Here is a 19,256-nt window from a genome sequence, read left to right on the forward strand (position 1 = left end):
TGCTTTCCAACGATTACAATTGTATTACAATGTTTACAATTCTGTAACTTCATCGATCTCTAAAAGCTCTTAGTTAGTTCATTAAAATTAAAAACTATGTTGTGTTTTCTACTTTTGTTTTCTTTTTAACATCAGGGCTTTAACTCAGGATTGGTTCATTCTTGATTACCCTGCCGATTGTTGTGTATATCAATACATTAAACGTTTAGTCTATAAAATGTCAGTAAAAAGGCTGAAGTCTTCAAATGTCTTGCTTTGTCACAACACCACATATTTCACAATAACATAACACAGAGGATGGAAGCTAATCTATCTATCTGTTAGGTGTACACTTGACTTGCATGATTTCTAAGTCTGCTTTGTGCGGTAGATGTAACTTTTGATCTTCTCTCACAGTTGACACAAATCATCCCAAAAGAACCAGAAAACAACAATTGCTTTGCTTTTTGCATGATTGCATTTATTACTCATTATGCAATGTATCTCATGCTGCAGTCTCCGTCTTCTTCTCCTGCTGTTTATCGGTACTTCTCAGACAGGGCCAGAGCCACAGAAGCCAGGAATTTGTCCAGAGACACATGGACCTCAGGGGTGAATTCGTTGGGGAACATGGTGGCCATGACCACAAGGATGCAGTGGGAGAGAATCTGTGAAAACAAGACGGTCACACAGATGTTACATACATGGACCCATCACACATGGAGGCATTATGTGCACGCTAATAACACATGGACCTGTTGCAGGTCTGGAAACCTCTCAACAGCCTAAGTTTGAGGGACACTCCGTATACATTTCAGGCTGTTATCTTTCACTTTGGCTCTGCACCTTGAAGTTGGCAGGGTCCACACGCAGAGTGAAGGCATGCAGCTCACTGAGACTCGCAAGACCTGCTTTCAGGTCGTCGATTTTGGCCACAGCCTCTCCAATTCCCAACATCACAGTCACTCCGTGCTTCCTCACAGCGGGAGAGTTGGGGCTCTGGTCCTTCCAGTGGGAGAAGTAAGTCTTGGTCTGCGGGTACACCACAAGCATCCTGAAGAAAACAAAAAACAAAACAGTTAGCGAGTGCATATTGAAAATGATTTTATCATTATTGACGCAGGTCAGTGAGTTTTTGTCATATTTACCTGGCCACAGCATCGGCGCCGATCTCGTCCGCATTTCCAGACACTTTAGCCCAGAAGGCTTTGACTGTGTCCTTGTCCTTAACACTGAGAGTGGTCATCTTGTCGGTTGAATGAGTGTTGCTGAATGCCGTGATCAGCCCAAACTGTGAGGGTTTTTATGCTTGTATCAAAGCATGACACACCCGGAACCTCCTCCAAGATATGCTGCACGAGGCGTGTTAGGTTGCAGCCTCCATCAGATAAAAAAACATCTTCTCATGGTGACCCTGGAGCTTTTTTGAATTTAATACGATCTTTTGAAATGATCTGCATTCATGTGTACTTTAGAAAATCCAATCTAAATGTTCCACTGACACAGTAGCAACACTACAGTGGGAACATAGTTTACTCAGTTACAAGTAAAATTCCTGCATTCAAAATTGTTCTTCAGTAAAAGTACATAAGTAGTAGTATCACAATATATTTAAAGTAAAAGTACTCATGGCAAATGGCCCATTGCAGAGTCATAAACCTATTCTATCACTGGGTTATAATTATTGATGTGTACATTGTTAGTAAACATGGGGATCATTTTAAATACTTTGTATACTACTGGGTAGCTAGATCTATTAATCATAATTGATGAGTTGATTTATCTTTTGTATTAATAATTTGCATCTGCAAAATAATTTGTAACTAAAAGTGTCAAATAAAAGTGAGTAAAAGTACAATGGTTTCCTCCATAATGTAGTGGACTAGAAGTAGAAAATAGCATGAAATGAAAACACTCAAGTAAAGAACAAGTACTTCAAAATGGTACTTAAGTAGGCTGAAGTACTAAAGTAAATGTACTTAGTTACTTTCCACCAATGCACTGAGAACCACTAACTGCTGAAATGTGATCTAAAAGTGCCCCAGCATCACGGCAGGACCATCGGTTTCAACTTTAATTTCATATTCACAGTGTGTGATAATCTTTTTACTTCATATTTAAATTGTATATTAGATGTAGACTCAGTGGCGTAGCTAGGCCTATGTCAAGTGGGCTTCATTTATGTGTGGAAAGGGGTTAACGCTAAACAGATATTTTAAAATATTGTTTCCAAAACACCCCAAAACTCCCTTTCATACTTTACAATGTAATCTACCGGGCACTAAGACCCTGGGGAAAAGGGTCCCGCCACAGACTGTATGGGTGTAGCACAGCTTTGATATCATGATGGATATCTGTAACTTCTGACGAGTCATGCTGGAGACGAGAGGTTGACATTTTGGAAGATGCACTGTGTGAAATCGTAAGAAGTTATTAATATGTGTTAGCTCCTTAACTTTTAATGACTCTAGGAAAGGGAACAGTGTAGTAACATTAGGTCTTCTATGTTTGTTGGTGTACTGTCAGTAGTCAATAGTAACAGGCTAGCTACAGAACGGCTAACGTTTGTTCACTATGGAAAACAATCGTAAGCAGGAAAGGGTGAATAGCTATTCTAACTATCATAATCTGCCAATGTTCATTGATCAGATGGATATAAGAAGAGTCCTAAGGAAAGGTGGCAGCTCTGCCACAGGGAAGCAGCAGCAAAGAACAAGTGATGTTGGAGCCAACAGTGTGATGGAGGTTAGTTCAGGTCGAGGAGTAAATGAGCAATGTTTGGATTAAATTCTATAATTAGATCTAGCATCTTAATTTGCTCTCAAAGTGCACCAGATGCATACAATTCACTTTAAAATGTTTAAAAAAATATGCTCGGGGGAGCATGCCCCCAGACCCCCCTAGAGGATGTGAAGTCCACCCTACTCCTAAGACATGTCTACATGACTAAGGCCAGGTAACATGGACCTGGTTAACATGTCTAATATATTGACGACGCACCAGCACAAAACACTACGGGTGTGTAGTGGCTTTGCTCAGTGCAGAACTCCCAGACTTACTTATCCATCATCATGCCGTCTGAGTTCCTTTAGTGGTAATTGTACTACCATGCAGGTGCACACAGCTCCACCTCACCTCTGGGCTAAACCCACCCAAACTTCAAAACCTAGCTACGCCCCTGTGTAGACATATGAACTGTGAGCAGGTACTGAGACAAACTAAGGAATTAAAGACACCTTATAAGCATATACACATTAAGGATATATTATAACTTAAATAAATCTGAATACAGCTTTCACAACTGACATTGAAATTGAAATTTCCCTTGACGTACTGCTTGATTTTAATGATGGATGAAGAAATAAAAACTTAGTAACTACTGTTTGCACTGCACAGAAGGAAATGGTTCAGGTGATCGTTCTGCAGTTAAATTTAGAAATCTCTATCCAAGGTGTTGATGCTGGGAGCTGTCCGAGGTACCCACTGTTTTCCACACTGATGTATTCAGCTGTTATTGTGCCATCATCGGTCTCTGGGTAACAAACTGGCCTTGTGCTCAGATCTCAGTCATCTGTGTGCATATATCAGGCTGTGGCTCTCTGCCAACCAATTACACCTGTGAGACCAAAAGAGACGCATACAAAGGGAACAATAAGCCTCAGTAAAGATTGCAAACAGTCTTCACATCAGTGCCTTTTATCCGTCAATTTTATATGAATCACTGTGGATCTGGGCCCTTTAGGCCTGCTTGGCATCGTTGGATGGCTGCGCTCTGTGGGGCTGTGAGGGGTGACTTAACGGCCAGACAGGAACTACTTCCTCTATCTCAGAGATAATCTAGGCGGAGCACATACGCCCTTCTTTTATCATTTTTACAAATCCATGACACAGTACTTGTCCGGCACACGGCTCAGCCAATCGCGTGCTTGTGGGAGGGGAGCAGGGTGGCTTTAAAAGTCACATCTGATGCCGGAGAGCTCAGGATCTACAGACCTGCACAGGACAACTTAGAGCCAGCAACATGGTTGAATGGACAGACTTCGAGCGCACCACCATCCAGGACATCTTCTCTAAGTTGGACTATGAGGTGGTGGGCCCTAAAACTCTTGCCAGGTGAGTCTTTGATATTTTTCATCAACAACTGTGTGCTTGAGACAACATATTTGTGAAACCCTCCACTAACTTTAAGATAAGGATTTGTTCACAATGTGTTTCAGTCAATCACAAATGTAAATGTTCTTGGTTCAAAGATGTCATCTTCTAATCTAACCCTGTAACATGTATGTGTTTCCACAGGTGTCTGATCGTCTACCCCTGGACTCAGAGGTATTTCGGAAACTTTGGAAACCTCTACAACGCCGCTGCGATCATGGGAAATCCCATGGTTGCAAAACACGGAATAACGATCCTGCACAGTCTGGACCGGGCTGTGAAGAACATGGACGACATCAGGAACACCTACGCCGAGCTGAGCGTGCTGCACTCCGAGAAGCTGCACGTGGACCCCAGCAATTTCAATGTAAAGTCGTGCAGCTAATGTAACTATTCATATTCCACGATGAGCAACCTTTCATGATGTTGATGTTTCCTGATGCTTGTTGTGTTGCAGCTCCTGGCTGACTGCCTGACCATTGTGGTTGCTGCTCATATGGGGAAAGCCTTCACTGGTGAGATGCAGGCAGCTTTCCATAAGTTCCTGGCCGTGGTGGTGTCCTCCCTGAGAAGACAATACAATTAGATCTGCAACACAAGACCTTCACATGCTGAGCATTTGTTTAAAAACTGTTTTTGTCTCAAAAGCAAATAAAACAATAAGCAAATCCAACAAGTTGTTGTCTGTAAATATCTCCAAAATACATGAAAAACAATGTATTTGAAATTAAAAATATGAGACTACCTTTAGACACATGATGAGGATCAACAGCGCTGATGAAATGTGGCAAAAGTGGATACATTAACATTATAGATCAAAAACACCAGATAAAGATAAAAATGAAATGAAAAATATGAGACTGACTGTTTCGGCCGCGGCCAATGCCGTCTGCTTTATTTATCTGCGGGGACTATTCTGTGGATGCATGCACCTTTTGTTTCCCTATTATGTATGCAGATTTGGATGTGTGACCCCCCTCCCTTGATTGGCTGCAGCGATACCTCTCCTCCCACCTTGGCGGAGAGCGGTTGTGATTGGGCGTACCTGTTCTGGTCCACCAATCCGAAGCACACTGGAGAGACCAGAAGACTACTAATGCTTGGCCAGCTCTACAGTCGAGGCTGCTGGTGTTGACAGCCATATGCATTTCTGTTTGTGTTTGAGATTGTCGCACTCGGATATAGAGCATATTGAACGTTGTATATTGTTCATGGCATATTGTGTTTCGTCGTTAGCTGTTCCCATTCTTTAGTTTGGGACAGTTTGCTCGTCAGCCTGTGGAACAAGCTGTTTAGAGAGATTTGTTAAGCACGCTAGGTGCTCCGGTGCTGTTTATGCCTTGTTATGTATTTTGTATTCATCCAGTTTTCACCCCGAGTTTGTTTTAGAATTGTTTAGGTTGGGGTTTATTTTCGTTAGTTTGGCTTTGACGCCTCATTGCTCTTATGTTAAGAGCCTTCCCTGTGGTCCGTCTTGTTTCTGTATAGCAATTGATTGCTAATTGTTACTACTATATTAATAAATAAATTGTATTTAACCATAACCATCTGGTTGTATGTTATTCCCTTTTCCCTTGCCGAGCCGGGTCATAACACTGACCTTTAGACACATGATGAGGATCAACAGCGCTGATGAAATGTGGCGACATTAACATTACAGATAAAAAAACACCAGATAAAGATGAACCATCATCACCTATTATTTATATAAATAGAAAATGAAGCAACCTTTTAATTATAGTACTATTGCTGTAATTGTTGCTATTATTACAGAGGATATGTTGCCTTTGTATAAATGTATTGGTCAACAAAATATATTGTTGCCTTTAAATGCTCATGATGAAACTTTCAGTTTGTCACTTGAATAGATAAAAAGTAAAGTAGAATTTAAAAGGAAAATGTCAGGTTTACTACAGTTTTTGTCTTTTTTATTATAAATATTTGTATTAATAATAAATGTTGTTCATTATAATATAATACAAATAATAATATTAATAAGAGTTGTTCATTATAATATAATAAAAATAATAATATGAATAATAAGTGTTGTTCATTATAATATAATACAATTAATAATAATCTTAAGTAACACAAAGTTATGTGTCATCACTGACAGCTGTCACTGAAGCGTACGGGGAAAATGTACTAAACTGAACAGTGGAGCTCTCTACGGGAGGACGGCGGCAGAACCAGCAATAAATACACTTCATTATTCAAGCTCTGTCTGCCCCTTTTCGCCTCCCATGCCTCCAGCTGTGCACAAAGCACAAAAATGAAGCGAGCCGCTCTCAGAAGCTCAGAAACTGAGACTCTCGCCAGGTGAACGACACGTTTCCTCAAGACAGGAAATATATTGTTGCTATTAAATGCTCATGATGAAACTTCAGCGTCAGGTTTAATAGTTTTTGTCTTTCTTTTTTATTATAAATATTTGTATTATTAATAATAAGTATTGTCCATTATAATATAATAAAAATAATAATATTAATAATAAGTGTTGTTCATTATAATATAATAAAAATAATAATCTTAATTAACACAAAGTTATTTGTCATCACTGACAGCTGTCACACAACTGACTAAACAAGTACATTTATTTCTATATTCTGAGAAAAAATGTTGATTTCAACTAAATGTCAAGATTTCTACAAAGAGACAACATAAGAAACTATGTTGTGTTTTCTACTTTTGTTTTCTTTTTAACATCAGGGCTTTAACTCGGGATTGGTTCATTCTTGATTACCCTGCCGATTGTTGTGTATATCAATACATTAAACGTTTAGTCTATAAAATGTCAGTAAAAAGGCTGACGTCTTCAAATGTCTTGCTTTGTCACAACACCAAATATATTACACAATAACATAAAACAGAGGATGGAAGCACATTCTGACATTAGAGAATCCAACCTTTTTCAAGTTTTGGACCTAAAAAATAACAATAATAATGGTTAAAGTAATCCATCCATTCATCCACTTTTGCCACATTTCATCAGCGCTGTTGATCCTCATCATGTGTCTAAAGGTCAGTCTCATATTTTTCATTTCAAATACATTATTTTTCATGTATTTTGGAGATATTTACAGACAACAACTTGTTGGATTTGCTTATTGTTTTATTTGCTTTTGAGACAAAACAGTTTTTAAACAAATGCTCAGCATGTGAAGGTCTTGTGCTGCAGCTCTAATGGTACTGTCTTCCCAGGGAGGACACCACCACGGCCAGGAACTTCTGGAAAGCTGCCTGCATCTCACCAGTGAAGGCTTTCCCCATATGAGCAGCAACCACAATGGTCAGGCAGTCAGCCAGGAGCTGCAACACAACAAGCATCAGGAAACATCAACAATCATGAAAGGTTGCTCATCGTGGAATATGAATAGTTACATTAGCTGCACGACTTTACATTGAAATTGCTGGGGTCCACGTGCAGCTTCTCGGAGTGCAGCACGCTCAGCTCGGCGTAGGTGTTCCTGATGTCGTCCATGTTCTTCACAGCCCGGTCCAGACTGTGCAGGATCGTTATTCCGTGTTTTGCAACCATGGGATTTCCCATGATCGCAGTGGCGTTGTAGAGGTTTCCAAAGTTTCCGAAATACCTCTGAGTCCAGGGGTAGACGATCAGACACCTGTGGAAACACATACATGTTACAGGGTTAGATTAGAAGATGACATATTTGAACCAAGAACATTTACATTTGTGATTGACTGAAACACATTGTGCACAAATCCTTATCTTAAAGTTAGTGGAGGGTTTCACAAATATGTTGTCTCAAGCACACAGTTGTGGACGCAAAATGTCAAAGACTCACCTGGCAAGAGTTTTAGGGCCCACCACCTCAAAGTCCAACTTAGAGAAGATGTCCTGAATGGTGGTGCGCTCGAAGTCTGTCCATTCAACCATGTTGCTGGCTCTAAGTTGTCCTGTGCAGGTCTGTAGATCCTGAGCTCTTCGGCATCAGATGTGACTTTTAAAGCCACCCTGCTCCCCTCCCACAAGCACGCGATTGGCTGAGCCGTGTGCCGGACAAGTACTGTGTCATGGATTTATAAAAATGATAAAAGAAGGGCGTATGTGCTCCGCCTAGATTATCTCTGAGATAGAGGAAGTAGTTCCTGTCTGGCCGTTAAGTCACCCCTCACAGCCCCACAGAGCGCAGCCATCCAACGATGCCAAGCAGGCCTAAAGGGCCCAGATCCACAGTGATTCATATAAAATTGACGGATAAAAGGCACTGATGTGAAGACTGTTTGCAATCTTTACTGAGGCTTATTGTTCCCTTTGTATCCGTCTCTTTTGGTCTCACAGGTGTAATTGGTTGGCAGAGAGTCACAGCCTGATATATGCACACAGATGACTGAGATCTGAGCACAAGGCCAGTTTGTTACCCAGAGACCGATGATGGCACAATAACAGCTGAATACATCAGTGTGGAAAACAGTGGGTACCTCGGACAGCTCCCAGCATCGTAGCTAGGTTTTGAAGTTTGGGTGGGTTTAGCCCAGAGGTGAGGTGGAGCTGTGTGCACCTGCATGGTAGTACAATTACCATTAAAGGAACTCAGACGGCATGATGATGGATAAGTAAGTCTGGGAGTTCTGCACTGAGCAAAGCCACTACACACCCGTAGTGTTTTGTGCTGGTGCGTCGTCAATATATTAGACATGTTAACCAGGTCCATGTTACCTGGCCTTAGTCATGTAGACATGTCTTAGGAGTAGGGTGGACTTCACATCCTCTAGGGGGGTCTGGGGGCATGCTCCCCCGTGCATATTTTTTAAAACATTTTAAAGTGAATTGTATGCATCTGGTGCACTTTGAGAGCAAATTAAGATGCTAGATCTAATTATAGAATTTAATCCAAACATTGCTCATTTACTCCTCGACCTGAACTAACCTCCATCACACTGTTGGCTCCAACATCACTTGTTCTTTGCTGCTGCTTCCCTGTGGCAGAGCTGCCACCTTTCCTTAGGACTCTTCTTATATCCATCTGATCAATGAACATTGGCAGATTATGATAGTTAGAATAGCTATTCACCCTTTCCTGCTTACGATTGTTTTCCATAGTGAACAAACGTTAGCCGTTCTGTAGCTAGCCTGTTACTATTGACTACTGACAGTACACCAACAAACATAGAAGACCTAATGTTACTACACTGTTCCCTTTCCTAGAGTCATTAAAAGTTAAGGAGCTAACACATATTAATAACTTCTTACGATTTCACACAGTGCATCTTCCAAAATGTCAACCTCTCGTCTCCAGCATGACTCGTCAGAAGTTACAGATATCCATCATGATATCAAAGCTGTGCTACACCCATACAGTCTGTGGCGGGACCCTTTTCCCCAGGGTCTTAGTGCCCGGTAGATTACATTGTAAAGTATGAAAGGGAGTTTTGGGGTGTTTTGGAAACAATATTTTAAAATATCTGTATAGCGTTAACCCCTTTCCACACATAAATGAAGCCCACTTGACATAGGCCTAGCTACGCCACTGAGTCTACATCTAATATACAATTTAAATATGAAGTAAAAAGATTATCACACACTGTGAATATGAAATTAAAGTTGAAACCGATGGTCCTGCCGTGATGCTGGGGCACTTTTAGATCACATTTCAGCAGTTAGCGGTTCTCAGTGCATTGGTGGAAAGTAACTAAGTACATTCACTTTAGTACTTCAGCCTACTTAAGTACCATTTTGAAGTACTTGTTCTTTACTTGAGTGTTTTCATTTCATGCTATTTTCTACTTCTAGTCCACTACATTATGGAGGAAACCATTGTACTTTTACTCACTTTTATTTGACACTTTTAGTTACAAATTATTTTGCAGATGCAAATTATTAATACAAAAGATAAATCAACTCATCAATTATGATTAATAGATCTAGCTACCCAGTAGTATACAAAGTATTTAAAATGATCCCCATGTTTACTAACAATGTACACATCAATAATTATAACCCAGTGATAGAATAGGTTTATGACTCTGCAATGGGCCATTTGCCATGAGTACTTTTACTTTAAATATATTGTGATACTACTACTTATGTACTTTTACTGAAGAACAATTTTGAATGCAAGACTTTTACTTGTAACTGAGTAAACTATGTTCCCACTGTAGTGTTGCTACTGTGGCAGTGGAACATTTAGATTGGATTTTCTAAAGTACACATGAATGCAGATCATTTCAAAAGATCGTATTAAATTCAAAAAAGCTCCAGGGTCACCATGAGAAGATGTTTTTTTATCTGATGGAGGCTGCAACCTAACACGCCTCGTGCAGCATATCTTGGAGGAGGTTCCGGGTGTGTCATGCTTTGATACAAGTATAAAAACCCTCACAGTTTGGGCTGATCACGGCATTCAGCAACACTCATTCAACCGACAAGATGACCACTCTCAGTGTTAAGGACAAGGACACAGTCAAAGCCTTCTGGGCTAAAGTGTCTGGAAAGGCGGACGAGATCGGCGCCGATGCTGTGGCCAGGTAAATATGACAAAAACTCACTGACCTGCGTCAATAATGATAAAATCATTTTCAATACGCACTCGCTAACTGTTTTGTTTTTTGTTTTCTTCAGGATGCTTGTGGTGTACCCGCAGACCAAGACTTACTTCTCCCACTGGAAGGACCAGAGCCCCAACTCTCCCGCTGTGAGGAAGCACGGAGTGACTGTGATGTTGGGAAGTTGGAGAGGCTGTGGCCAAAATCGACGACCTGAAAGCAGGTCTTGCAAGCCTCAGTGAGCTGCATGCCTTCACTCTGCGTGTGGACCCTGCCAACTTCAAGGTGCAGATCCAAAGTGCAAGATAACAGCCTGAAATGTTATACGGAGTGTCCCTCAAACTTAGGCTGTTGAGAGGTTTCCAGACCTGCAACAGGTCCATGTGTTATTAGCGTGCACATAATGCCTCCATGTGTGATGGGTCCATGTATGTAACATCTGTGTGACCGTCTTGTTTTCACAGATTCTCTCCCACTGCATCCTTGTGGTCATGGCCACCATGTTCCCCAACGAATTCACCCCTGAGGTCCATGTGTCTCTGGACAAATTCCTGGCTTCTGTGGCTCTGGCCCTGTCTGAGAAGTACCGATAAACAGCAGGAGAAGAAGACGGAGACTGCAGCATGAGATACATTGCATAATGAGTAATAAATGCAATCATGCAAAAAGCAAAGCAATTGTTGTTTTCTGGTTCTTTTGGGATGATTTGTGTCAACTGTGAGAGAAGATCAAAAGTTACATCTACCGCACAAAGCAGACTTAGAAATCATGCAAGTCAAGTGTACACCTAACAGATAGACAGACAGACAGACAGACAGACAGACAGACAGACAGATAGACAGACAGACAGATAGATAGATACTTTATCCATCCCGAGGGAAATTTAGGATTAGATTAACATTAGAGCTGCAACAATAGTCAATCTATAAAGAATGCATTGTGAACTACTTTGAACATTATTATTGTTATTTTTTAGGCCAAAACTTGAAAAAGGTTGGATTCAAGTTGGATTCTCTAATGTCAGAATGTGCTTCCATCCTCTGTGTTATGTTATTGTGAAATATGTGGTGTTGTGACAAAGCAAGACATTTGAAGACTTCAGCCTTTTTACTGACATTTTATAGACTAAACGTTTAATGTATTGATATACAGAACAATCGGCAGGGTAATCAAGAATGAACCAATCCCGAGTTAAAGCCCTGATGTTAAAAAGAAAACAAAAGTAGAAAACACAACATAGTTTTTAATTTTAATGAACTAACTAAGAGCTTTTAGAGATCGATGAAGTTACAGAATTGTAAACATTGTAATACAATTGTAATCGTTGGAAAGCACCAGTTGCATTTTCAGGAGAAATCAAAACGGAAACCTAAAACTTTAGCCGCTGGAGCTAGAATAGATCGTGTGCATGTGACGTCCCGCTTACGTCCCAACCCGTAAGTCAGCCATGTTGGATGATATACACAACCAAGACTGAGTCACTTCACGTGTGAGTTGCTGCAATGCTTCGTAATTTTCTTTGCATTTAAACGTTTAAGATTGAAAGAAAATGCCAACCTTGTGCGCAGTGTATAATTGTGGTAATAACGCTACTCATGACACAGAGAAACAGTTCTTTAGATTTCCTAAAATCTTCCAAAACAACGATCCACAAAACAGGGATGAATTTCTGTCTACCGAACACCGTAAGCTGGTTTAGCAACATAACTCGTGAGGATTTAACAGAAGAAAAAGCACAATTCACCCGTGTGTGTGGCATCCACTTTATATCTGGTAAGAGCTCATGCTAAAGCTATGTTTTCAAGGTTTACGTTAAACATTTGTGCTTATGATATACCCGAACACTGTAAGAACTTACTTCTCGTCACCAGGAGAAGCGGCAAAGCTTTATGATAAAACAAACCCAGATTGGGCGCCAACACAAAAATTAGGACACGAAAAGATCAGGACGAATGCTCATCTCGCAGCATCAAGAAGCAGCAGGACGAAGGAACGATCTGCCAAGAAAGCAAAATTAGAAGCAGCCCATGTCTCAGTATCTTTGAATACACTCGATCTAGAATGTGTATCAACTTCGCCAGGTAAGATGTTTACAATATATGTATATAAAGTCCCTAAGTTTAAAAGCATGTGCTGATAAATATATTTAATGAAATTGTTATTTTAGATTTACTAATACATGTTTACTTTTTGTTGAACAGATGTACCAGATTCAAACAATGAAATTCTCACAGATCAAAACCTGTGGTGGATTTGTTTATTCAGGCTCAACTCTCTAACAAAGTTTCAAGAACTCCTCTTAGTACTCATGCACCTACGCCTTAACATGCGCATGGAAGATTTGAGCTATAGATTTGGAATATCTAGGTCTACAGCATGCCGAGTATTTGACAAATGGATTGATGTCTTGAGTGTCAGATTGGACTTTTTAATGTTGTGGCCTGATAGAGAAAACCTACAAAAAAACATGGCAGCTGTCTTCAAACAGAATTTTGGGAACCGTGTATCAGTCATTATTGATTGTTTTGAAGTCTTTACCAACAGGCCATCAAGTCTCATAGCTAGAGCAGTTACATGGTCAAACTATAAGCTCCATAACACTGTAACATTTCTTATCGGTGTTACCCCACAAGGTGTAATTTCATTCATTTCTAAAGCCTGGGGAGGGCGGGTTAGTGACAAACACTGAACTGAAAATTATGGGATTTTAGAGAAGTTAACTCCAGGGGATATAGTGTTAGCTGACAGGGGGTTTGACATTGCTGATAGTGTTGGTCTTTACGGAGCATCCCTGAACATCCTGCATTTACACGTGGAAAAAGCCAGTTGTCAGCAATTGAAGTTGAACAAACAAGAAAGATAGCGACTGTAAGAATACATGTGGAGCGTGTAATTGGTTTAGTTAGGCGCAGGTATGTCATTTTGCAAAGTATCTTACTGATAGACACTATTACTGCTAAGCCTGGACAATCTTTGTCACCAATTGATAAGATTGCTAAAGTTTGTTGTGCATTGTGTAATTTATCTCCATCAATTGTTCCTTTGCAATAATATTGATACAAGTAATGTGTGACATGCTAGCAACATTTTGCATAACATATTGTATTTTTCATATTTAAAAGATGTTTTGTCAGAATTTTAGTGTCCTTTCATTGAAATATTATTATTGACACCGTCATTGAAATAATTAAAAGAAATTACACATACATGTACTTGCATTTATTGATCAGCCTGACAAGACAGTACCACTGTCCTGTTGGAGCTAGGTCAATTCTCAGACATTTCATATGGTACCAAACAATTTTACAATTGTTCTTGTCACACCCAATGAGTTGGCTTCCCTGAATGTCTTCTCTGCAATAGCACCAGGGCCCACCTTCACCATCCTCTTCTTCCTCTTCTTCTTCTACATTAAGTGTAATAGGCCTGGTGTACCATTTTACTAATATTTCTGGTAGTACACCAACAGTGTGCAATTTAGAAGCCTTGGCTACAGCTGCTTCCCAAAATACATTATTTGCATAGATGCGTGGAATATGAACATCCTGTTCAGTCCAAATCACAAACTCACAGTATTCCACATCAATGATGAAGATCTGTGCCTGTACGTGATAATAGTTTGTGATCCAGTGATATGTTGCCGTCAATCTCAATTAAGCAGCTGTTTCTTTGACTAGCAGCTTCACATGTTGTTGATTGTTTATAACAAAATGGACATTTTATCTCGCAGCATCCAGTACCACAGCAATCACAATTCACCATTCCATCGGGTGAAGCTCCAAGATGAGGCCACTGGGGATTAATGTCGAGACCACCGTCAGACACAACAAAGTGCTCATGGGCTCCACACATCTTTCTTTCATATGCTTCTCTTGCAAATCTTTCATGTGTACAACCCCATCTAAAGAAAGAAAGAAAAATTAATTAGTGATCAAATTAGTGATGCTTTTTCAGATGCAACAATCTGTAATAATTGCAAAACTTTACATTCATATGATTCTATTTAGTGTTAAGGGGAGAAAATGTTGGGAAATATCAAATCAAATCAAATCTAATGAAAATAACAATTTTTTTAGCTGAAGATGTGAATTTGTGTGCTTCTGGACAGCAGATACTCTTTATTAAACTCCTTGAGGGTTTTGCTGGGTCTGTGTGGCAGGCTGCTTTCAATTTTGATGCTGTAATTCTTCCAGCACGCTGGTTGAACCAAACTCTGGATTGAGCCTGTAGTTTGGTTTCTGTTATGGAAATAGAAATCTTTTCACAGGCACTTAACAAATCCACATAATTCATAGCCATGAATTCATCGCTGTGAAGTATGGTCAATGGTTTAGGGATGCCTTCTGTCCTCGTTGTAGGGTGCAACAAGAGTTAGTACTGCAGCTTTTACACCAGAAGCAGCAATGCTAGAATAAAACTTCTCAATATCTTCATTAGATGAAGCCACGAGCTTTGCTCTCGTTTTACCTCTGGACTGACTAGGTGTTTTGCCGTCTCTCACCTCACAACCAAGTGTTTTTTGGCCGAGGTAAAATCCATATCGCATATCGTAAATAAGGCACTCTCTTTACATGTGATGGCAGCCATTTGCTCTTTTCTTCTGTGCATGTTTTTGTTCGGCTTATTCTTGAGACTACTTCACTTGCGAAAAGCAAAGCAACAATGTGAGAACATGCTTCGCTTAATCCAGCCATACAATCACAGTGTGCGAGGATAACATCGCCGCTCTTCTCACTCACAAACCACGGCTTGAGCGGTGTATCTCGAGCTCTTTGAGAGTGATTCACACGGGCATGGACGAGCACCCTGTCATCTTTCACTGGTTTGGTAAGAAGACTACCAACCCAGCCAGAAACAAAGAACATATAATCATCTAAGCTCTTGTATACCTTCATTTGTGCGTTGGTTGCCCACAACGTTTGTAGCACAAGGTAGTTCACAATATCCGGATATTCAATCGGCGGTAATGAATCTAAATCCTCAATATAATCTGACGGCTTTAGCGTGTACGGGTCAAGGCCGCAAATGTTGACTTTTTCTCTGAATCTTCCCTTTGCAGAGGACTCCAGAGAGTCACAATACTTAGAAGAAGTCGGAGTTGTATTGCTGTTGTTGTTCGCTTTAGACACCATTGTTGATTTGTATATCATCCAAAATGGCGCCGCACGCATACCTCACACAGTTTTGTCACGTGTTTGCACACTATCTATAGAGAGAAACCAAATGGACCACCAATGAACCTGAACCGATAACGGGACTTCCAATAACCAAACACTTGGAGTAAGACACTTAAATAACTTCCAGATTGTAAACCGTTTGTTTAATTTGATTCTTCGTATTACAGTTTTAATAACCTTGATTTGAAAAGGCATGGTGAAAACTTAAGAAAGCCTTTGTCCGGAGTCCTTCTTTCCCCTTTTCTTCAATTGAGAGGACCGGAGACCCCGAGAGGAAGAGTCTTTTCGCGGGACCTCGCTGCGGCCCCCGCAGGTAAGCTCCAGTTCCCATACTACGGCTGACACACTACTGATATTCCAAAATATTGTACACACGCCATATAGGACACATAGGGTGAGATAACCTGTATCACCAAATAGGGACACTTAAACCCGAAACTGGCCACGTGCCCAGGGCATCGGTGAAAATCTTATATGTAGTTGGATTCTCGCAAAGTGTCAAAGAGCTGACTGCATTGCATTGTGTTGCATTGATGCTGGGAAACGTTTATCTGATGGTGACTTTCTGTGAACGTTTTTGAGTTGTCGGTGATTCTCGACTTTGTTAAAAGGTCTTACCCTAGTGGTTATCTTAGACGGAGGGTCCGAGGGGATTAAGTTTAAAAGCAAAGTTCCGGGAAAGTCGGTCGAGGCCTGTCCTCTGGTGCGGAGCACTGAGAAGAGGCGGCTGAGCCTAGCTCCCGTGGCCGACTAAAGGTCCGCAGTTGAATCATATAAGAGGTCCAGTTTCTGAGCTTCTGAGAGCGGCTCGCTTCATTTTTGTACTTTTTTGTGAACAGCTGGAGGCATGGGAGGCGAAAAGGGGCAGACAGAGCTTGAATAATGAAGTGTATTTATTGCTGGTGCTGCCGCCGTCCTCCCGTAGAGAGCTCCACTGTTCAGTTTAGTACATTTCCCCGTACGCTTCAGTGACACCATCCATCCATCAAGGTGTTTGGTAACTTGCATGATTTTCTAAGTCTGCTTTGTGCGGTAGATGTAACTTTTGATCTTCTCTCACAGTTGACACAAATCATCCCAAAAGAACCAGAAAACAACAATTGCTTTGCTTTTTGCATGATTGCATTTATTACTCATTATGCAATGTATCTCATGCTGCAGTCTCTGTCTTCTTCTCCTGCTGTTTATCGGTACTTCTCAGACAGGGCCAGAGCCACAGAAGCCAGGAATTTGTCCAGAGACACATGGACCTCAGGGGTGAATTCGTTGGGGAACATGGTGGCCATGTGTATGTGTGTGTGTGTGTGTGTGTGTGTGGGGGGGGGGTGACGCAGGTCAGTGAGTTTTTGTCATCTTTACCTGGCCACAGCATCGGTGCCGATCTCCTCCGCCTTTCCAGACACTTGAGCCCAGAAGGCTTTGACTGTGTCCTTGTCCTTAACACTGAGAGTGGTCATCTTGTTGCTTGAATGAGTGTTGCTGAATGCCGTGATCAGCCCAAACTGTGAGGGTTTTTATGCTTGAGACAGAGAATGGACACACCCGGAACCTCCCCCAAAATAGGCGTAAGGCGGTCCCACGTGATGGGCTCGCAGTTTGTTTGAGATACTGTGGCTTTGGAACCAAACCTCAAATTATTATTGTCATAAAGATTACAGGTAACAGCATTCAGTATATTTCAGCAAAATTGATCCTTTCAACATTTACTCCAGAGCAAACTTTCTGTCATATTGACCCAAAGAAAATATATATGTATATATTAAATACATTTTAAATACATATTTACATCCGAACATAGTAGTCAAATGTTTATGTTTAGCTTTTTCAGCTTTGTTGTACTTTTTGTGTATCTACACTAAGAGCAATGCAAAGACAAGTCAAATTCTTTGCATATGTACACATACTTGGCCAATGAAGCCGAACCAAGTAGGCTTCATTCAAACAGATTTCAAATCCAGGCTCTGCAATCAAGTAATATTAATAGATTTAGATATCAGTTGAAAAGCTTCCAACAGTAATTTTTCTGTGTTTCCTGCCAAACATGGTGCGTTTCATAGGCTTATCTAACACGCTACACTGCAGCTGTGAGGGTGGATCCACTCAAAGGAAGGAACAGATAAGATGTTCAGCTGATATCTGGTGCACTCTAAGTAACATACTGCTCACTTACATAATCAGAAATTGGCATTCAATTATAACCAAATGAGCAGGGTGATTGTTTTTGGGCTGAAGGCTTCTGGATGTGGACAGAGATAAGAGCTACATAAAGTCATGTTTCACTTTGTTTCTGTCCACACAGATTGAATTCACTCACTCATAGTGGCCTTGATCACGATTAGTCCTATAGAGAATAAAGCTAATGTAAGAGAAGTGATCTTTAATTCAACTTTTGGAGATACACCGTCACACAACACATGGAGGTCTGCTTGCTTGAAAGTTAAAGCTGAAGTGAGTGTACCTTTAGCTATAGCCTTAGCTATCTCATTTCTTATTGGCTGGTAGCGCCTCTAAAATGCTCTGTTGCCTTAAACATAGTTGATAACAGCACTGTTATGGTGCAGGCTGAAGGCATTGCTTACATTGACATGTTATCTAATCGACCGCTCCCAAAAGACAATCAGCTGTCTGAAGAAAACAGCTGGTGCTATCACTTGTTTTTTTGTGACCAGTGCAGACTTTGAAAATGCTACACCTTGTTGCAGTCTTTTAACTTGTGCCTCCCTTTAAAACGAGTCAAAAACTGCCATAAAATGATCGATTTATATTTCACTTAAATCCTTTAACACACTTTGTCCTGATCATGACTACTATTCATTCTTTGAATATTCATATCCACTCTTTGAACAGACTGGAGCCGGTATAAAACAATGAACGTGAACTAAATGGGCGCATCTCCTTCGAATGCTCTGCCTGCATTTCTGCCTAAAAGCATAACCAGTACTTAAAAGTCCAGAATATTTCACTATGCAATACACAAGCACGCTCAGCAGCTTTGGTAGCATCTATGCTATTCCCTCTGGGTTTGTCCCCCTGAAGGCATTCAGGGTGAGTGTTACCATCATGTTCTTCTTTAGCTTTCCACAGAGGAATGAGGATGTAATACAGGGATGCTCAACTTGCTTTGCCCGGGGACCACTTGACACAATATACTGTATTAGTATTTTTGTTGTATTATAGAAATGATACCTCTGAGTACAGAATACCACAGGACAACGTTTGAAGCATACAAATACCATAAAATGAGTCACGAAAGTCAGGACAGTTTTGATGGTTTTGAACCTTAAATTGATTCTGGTGGACCTCTACCCGCTTACCGACCTGCTCAGCTGTTCAGTCTTGGAGCGCCCTCTAGTGGACGTTTCCGAACATGCACTACCAGTTAAATACCAATTACTTCAAGTGTTTAAAAAACAAACACATATAAAACAAATATGCAAGAGA

General features: G+C 40.7%; 4 protein-coding genes across 5 annotated transcripts; 2 read left to right on the forward strand and 2 right to left on the reverse strand.

The window, feature by feature from the left end:
* Window positions 1-502: 502 nt before the first annotated feature.
* On the reverse strand, window positions 503-17,314 carry LOC115012508 (hemoglobin embryonic subunit alpha-like). Of its 2 annotated transcripts, none has more exons than XM_029438154.1 (3): window positions 17,175-17,314; window positions 826-1,033; window positions 503-647 (listed from the first exon to the last, which is right to left on the reverse strand). In XM_029438154.1, the coding sequence occupies exons 1-3, from the start codon at window positions 17,270-17,272 to the stop codon at window positions 519-521; spliced, it is 435 nt and encodes a 144-aa protein (XP_029294014.1). In that variant the 5' UTR covers window positions 17,273-17,314; the 3' UTR covers window positions 503-518. The 2 variants fall into 2 exon arrangements, with proteins under 2 accessions (XP_029294014.1, XP_029294015.1); XM_029438155.1 differs by lacking the exon at window positions 17,175-17,314 and adding an exon at window positions 1,128-1,484.
* Window positions 3,907-4,730, forward strand: LOC115012507 (hemoglobin subunit beta-like). Its single transcript, XM_029438153.1, has 3 exons — window positions 3,907-4,092; window positions 4,276-4,498; window positions 4,589-4,730. The coding sequence occupies exons 1-3, from the start codon at window positions 4,001-4,003 to the stop codon at window positions 4,715-4,717; spliced, it is 444 nt and encodes a 147-aa protein (XP_029294013.1). The 5' UTR covers window positions 3,907-4,000; the 3' UTR covers window positions 4,718-4,730.
* On the reverse strand, window positions 7,301-8,133 carry LOC115012505 (hemoglobin subunit beta-like). The gene is made up of 3 exons (XM_029438152.1): window positions 7,938-8,133; window positions 7,532-7,754; window positions 7,301-7,440 (listed from the first exon to the last, which is right to left on the reverse strand). The coding sequence occupies exons 1-3, from the start codon at window positions 8,027-8,029 to the stop codon at window positions 7,312-7,314; spliced, it is 444 nt and encodes a 147-aa protein (XP_029294012.1). The 5' UTR covers window positions 8,030-8,133; the 3' UTR covers window positions 7,301-7,311.
* LOC115012509 (hemoglobin embryonic subunit alpha-like) lies at window positions 10,507-11,247 on the forward strand. Its single transcript, XM_029438156.1, is given in 4 exon segments — window positions 10,507-10,620; window positions 10,715-10,820; window positions 10,822-10,923; window positions 11,103-11,247. Coding segments are annotated over 4 exon segments (435 nt in total). The 5' UTR covers window positions 10,507-10,522; the 3' UTR covers window positions 11,232-11,247.
* Window positions 17,315-19,256: the final 1,942 nt, after the last annotated feature.

Source organism: Cottoperca gobio, chromosome 8 (assembly GCF_900634415.1).
Source record: "Cottoperca gobio chromosome 8, fCotGob3.1, whole genome shotgun sequence".
NCBI classification, from domain to species: domain Eukaryota; kingdom Metazoa; phylum Chordata; class Actinopteri; order Perciformes; family Bovichtidae; genus Cottoperca; species Cottoperca gobio.

What these genes read in the sequence shown, in the direction of transcription:
- LOC115012508 (XM_029438154.1), bottom strand. Translation starts at nt 17,272, where the DNA reads ATGACCACTCTCAGTGTTAAGGACAAGGACACAGTCAAAGCCTTCTGG. An exon ending in GGCACCGATGCTGTGGCCAG is followed by an intron (nt 1,034 to 17,174) that starts GTAAAGATGACA and finishes TGTTTTCTTCAG; the next exon opens with GATGCTTGTGGTGTACCCGC. An exon ending in TGGACCCTGCCAACTTCAAG is followed by an intron (nt 648 to 825) that starts GTGCAGAGCCAA and finishes TTGTTTTCACAG; the next exon opens with ATTCTCTCCCACTGCATCCT.
- LOC115012507 (XM_029438153.1), top strand. Translation starts at nt 4,001, where the DNA reads ATGGTTGAATGGACAGACTTCGAGCGCACCACCATCCAGGACATCTTC. An exon ending in GGCCCTAAAACTCTTGCCAG is followed by an intron (nt 4,093 to 4,275) that starts GTGAGTCTTTGA and finishes GTGTTTCCACAG; the next exon opens with GTGTCTGATCGTCTACCCCT. An exon ending in TGGACCCCAGCAATTTCAAT is followed by an intron (nt 4,499 to 4,588) that starts GTAAAGTCGTGC and finishes GTTGTGTTGCAG; the next exon opens with CTCCTGGCTGACTGCCTGAC.
- LOC115012505 (XM_029438152.1), bottom strand. Translation starts at nt 8,029, where the DNA reads ATGGTTGAATGGACAGACTTCGAGCGCACCACCATTCAGGACATCTTC. An exon ending in GGCCCTAAAACTCTTGCCAG is followed by an intron (nt 7,755 to 7,937) that starts GTGAGTCTTTGA and finishes GTGTTTCCACAG; the next exon opens with GTGTCTGATCGTCTACCCCT. An exon ending in TGGACCCCAGCAATTTCAAT is followed by an intron (nt 7,441 to 7,531) that starts GTAAAGTCGTGC and finishes GTTGTGTTGCAG; the next exon opens with CTCCTGGCTGACTGCCTGAC.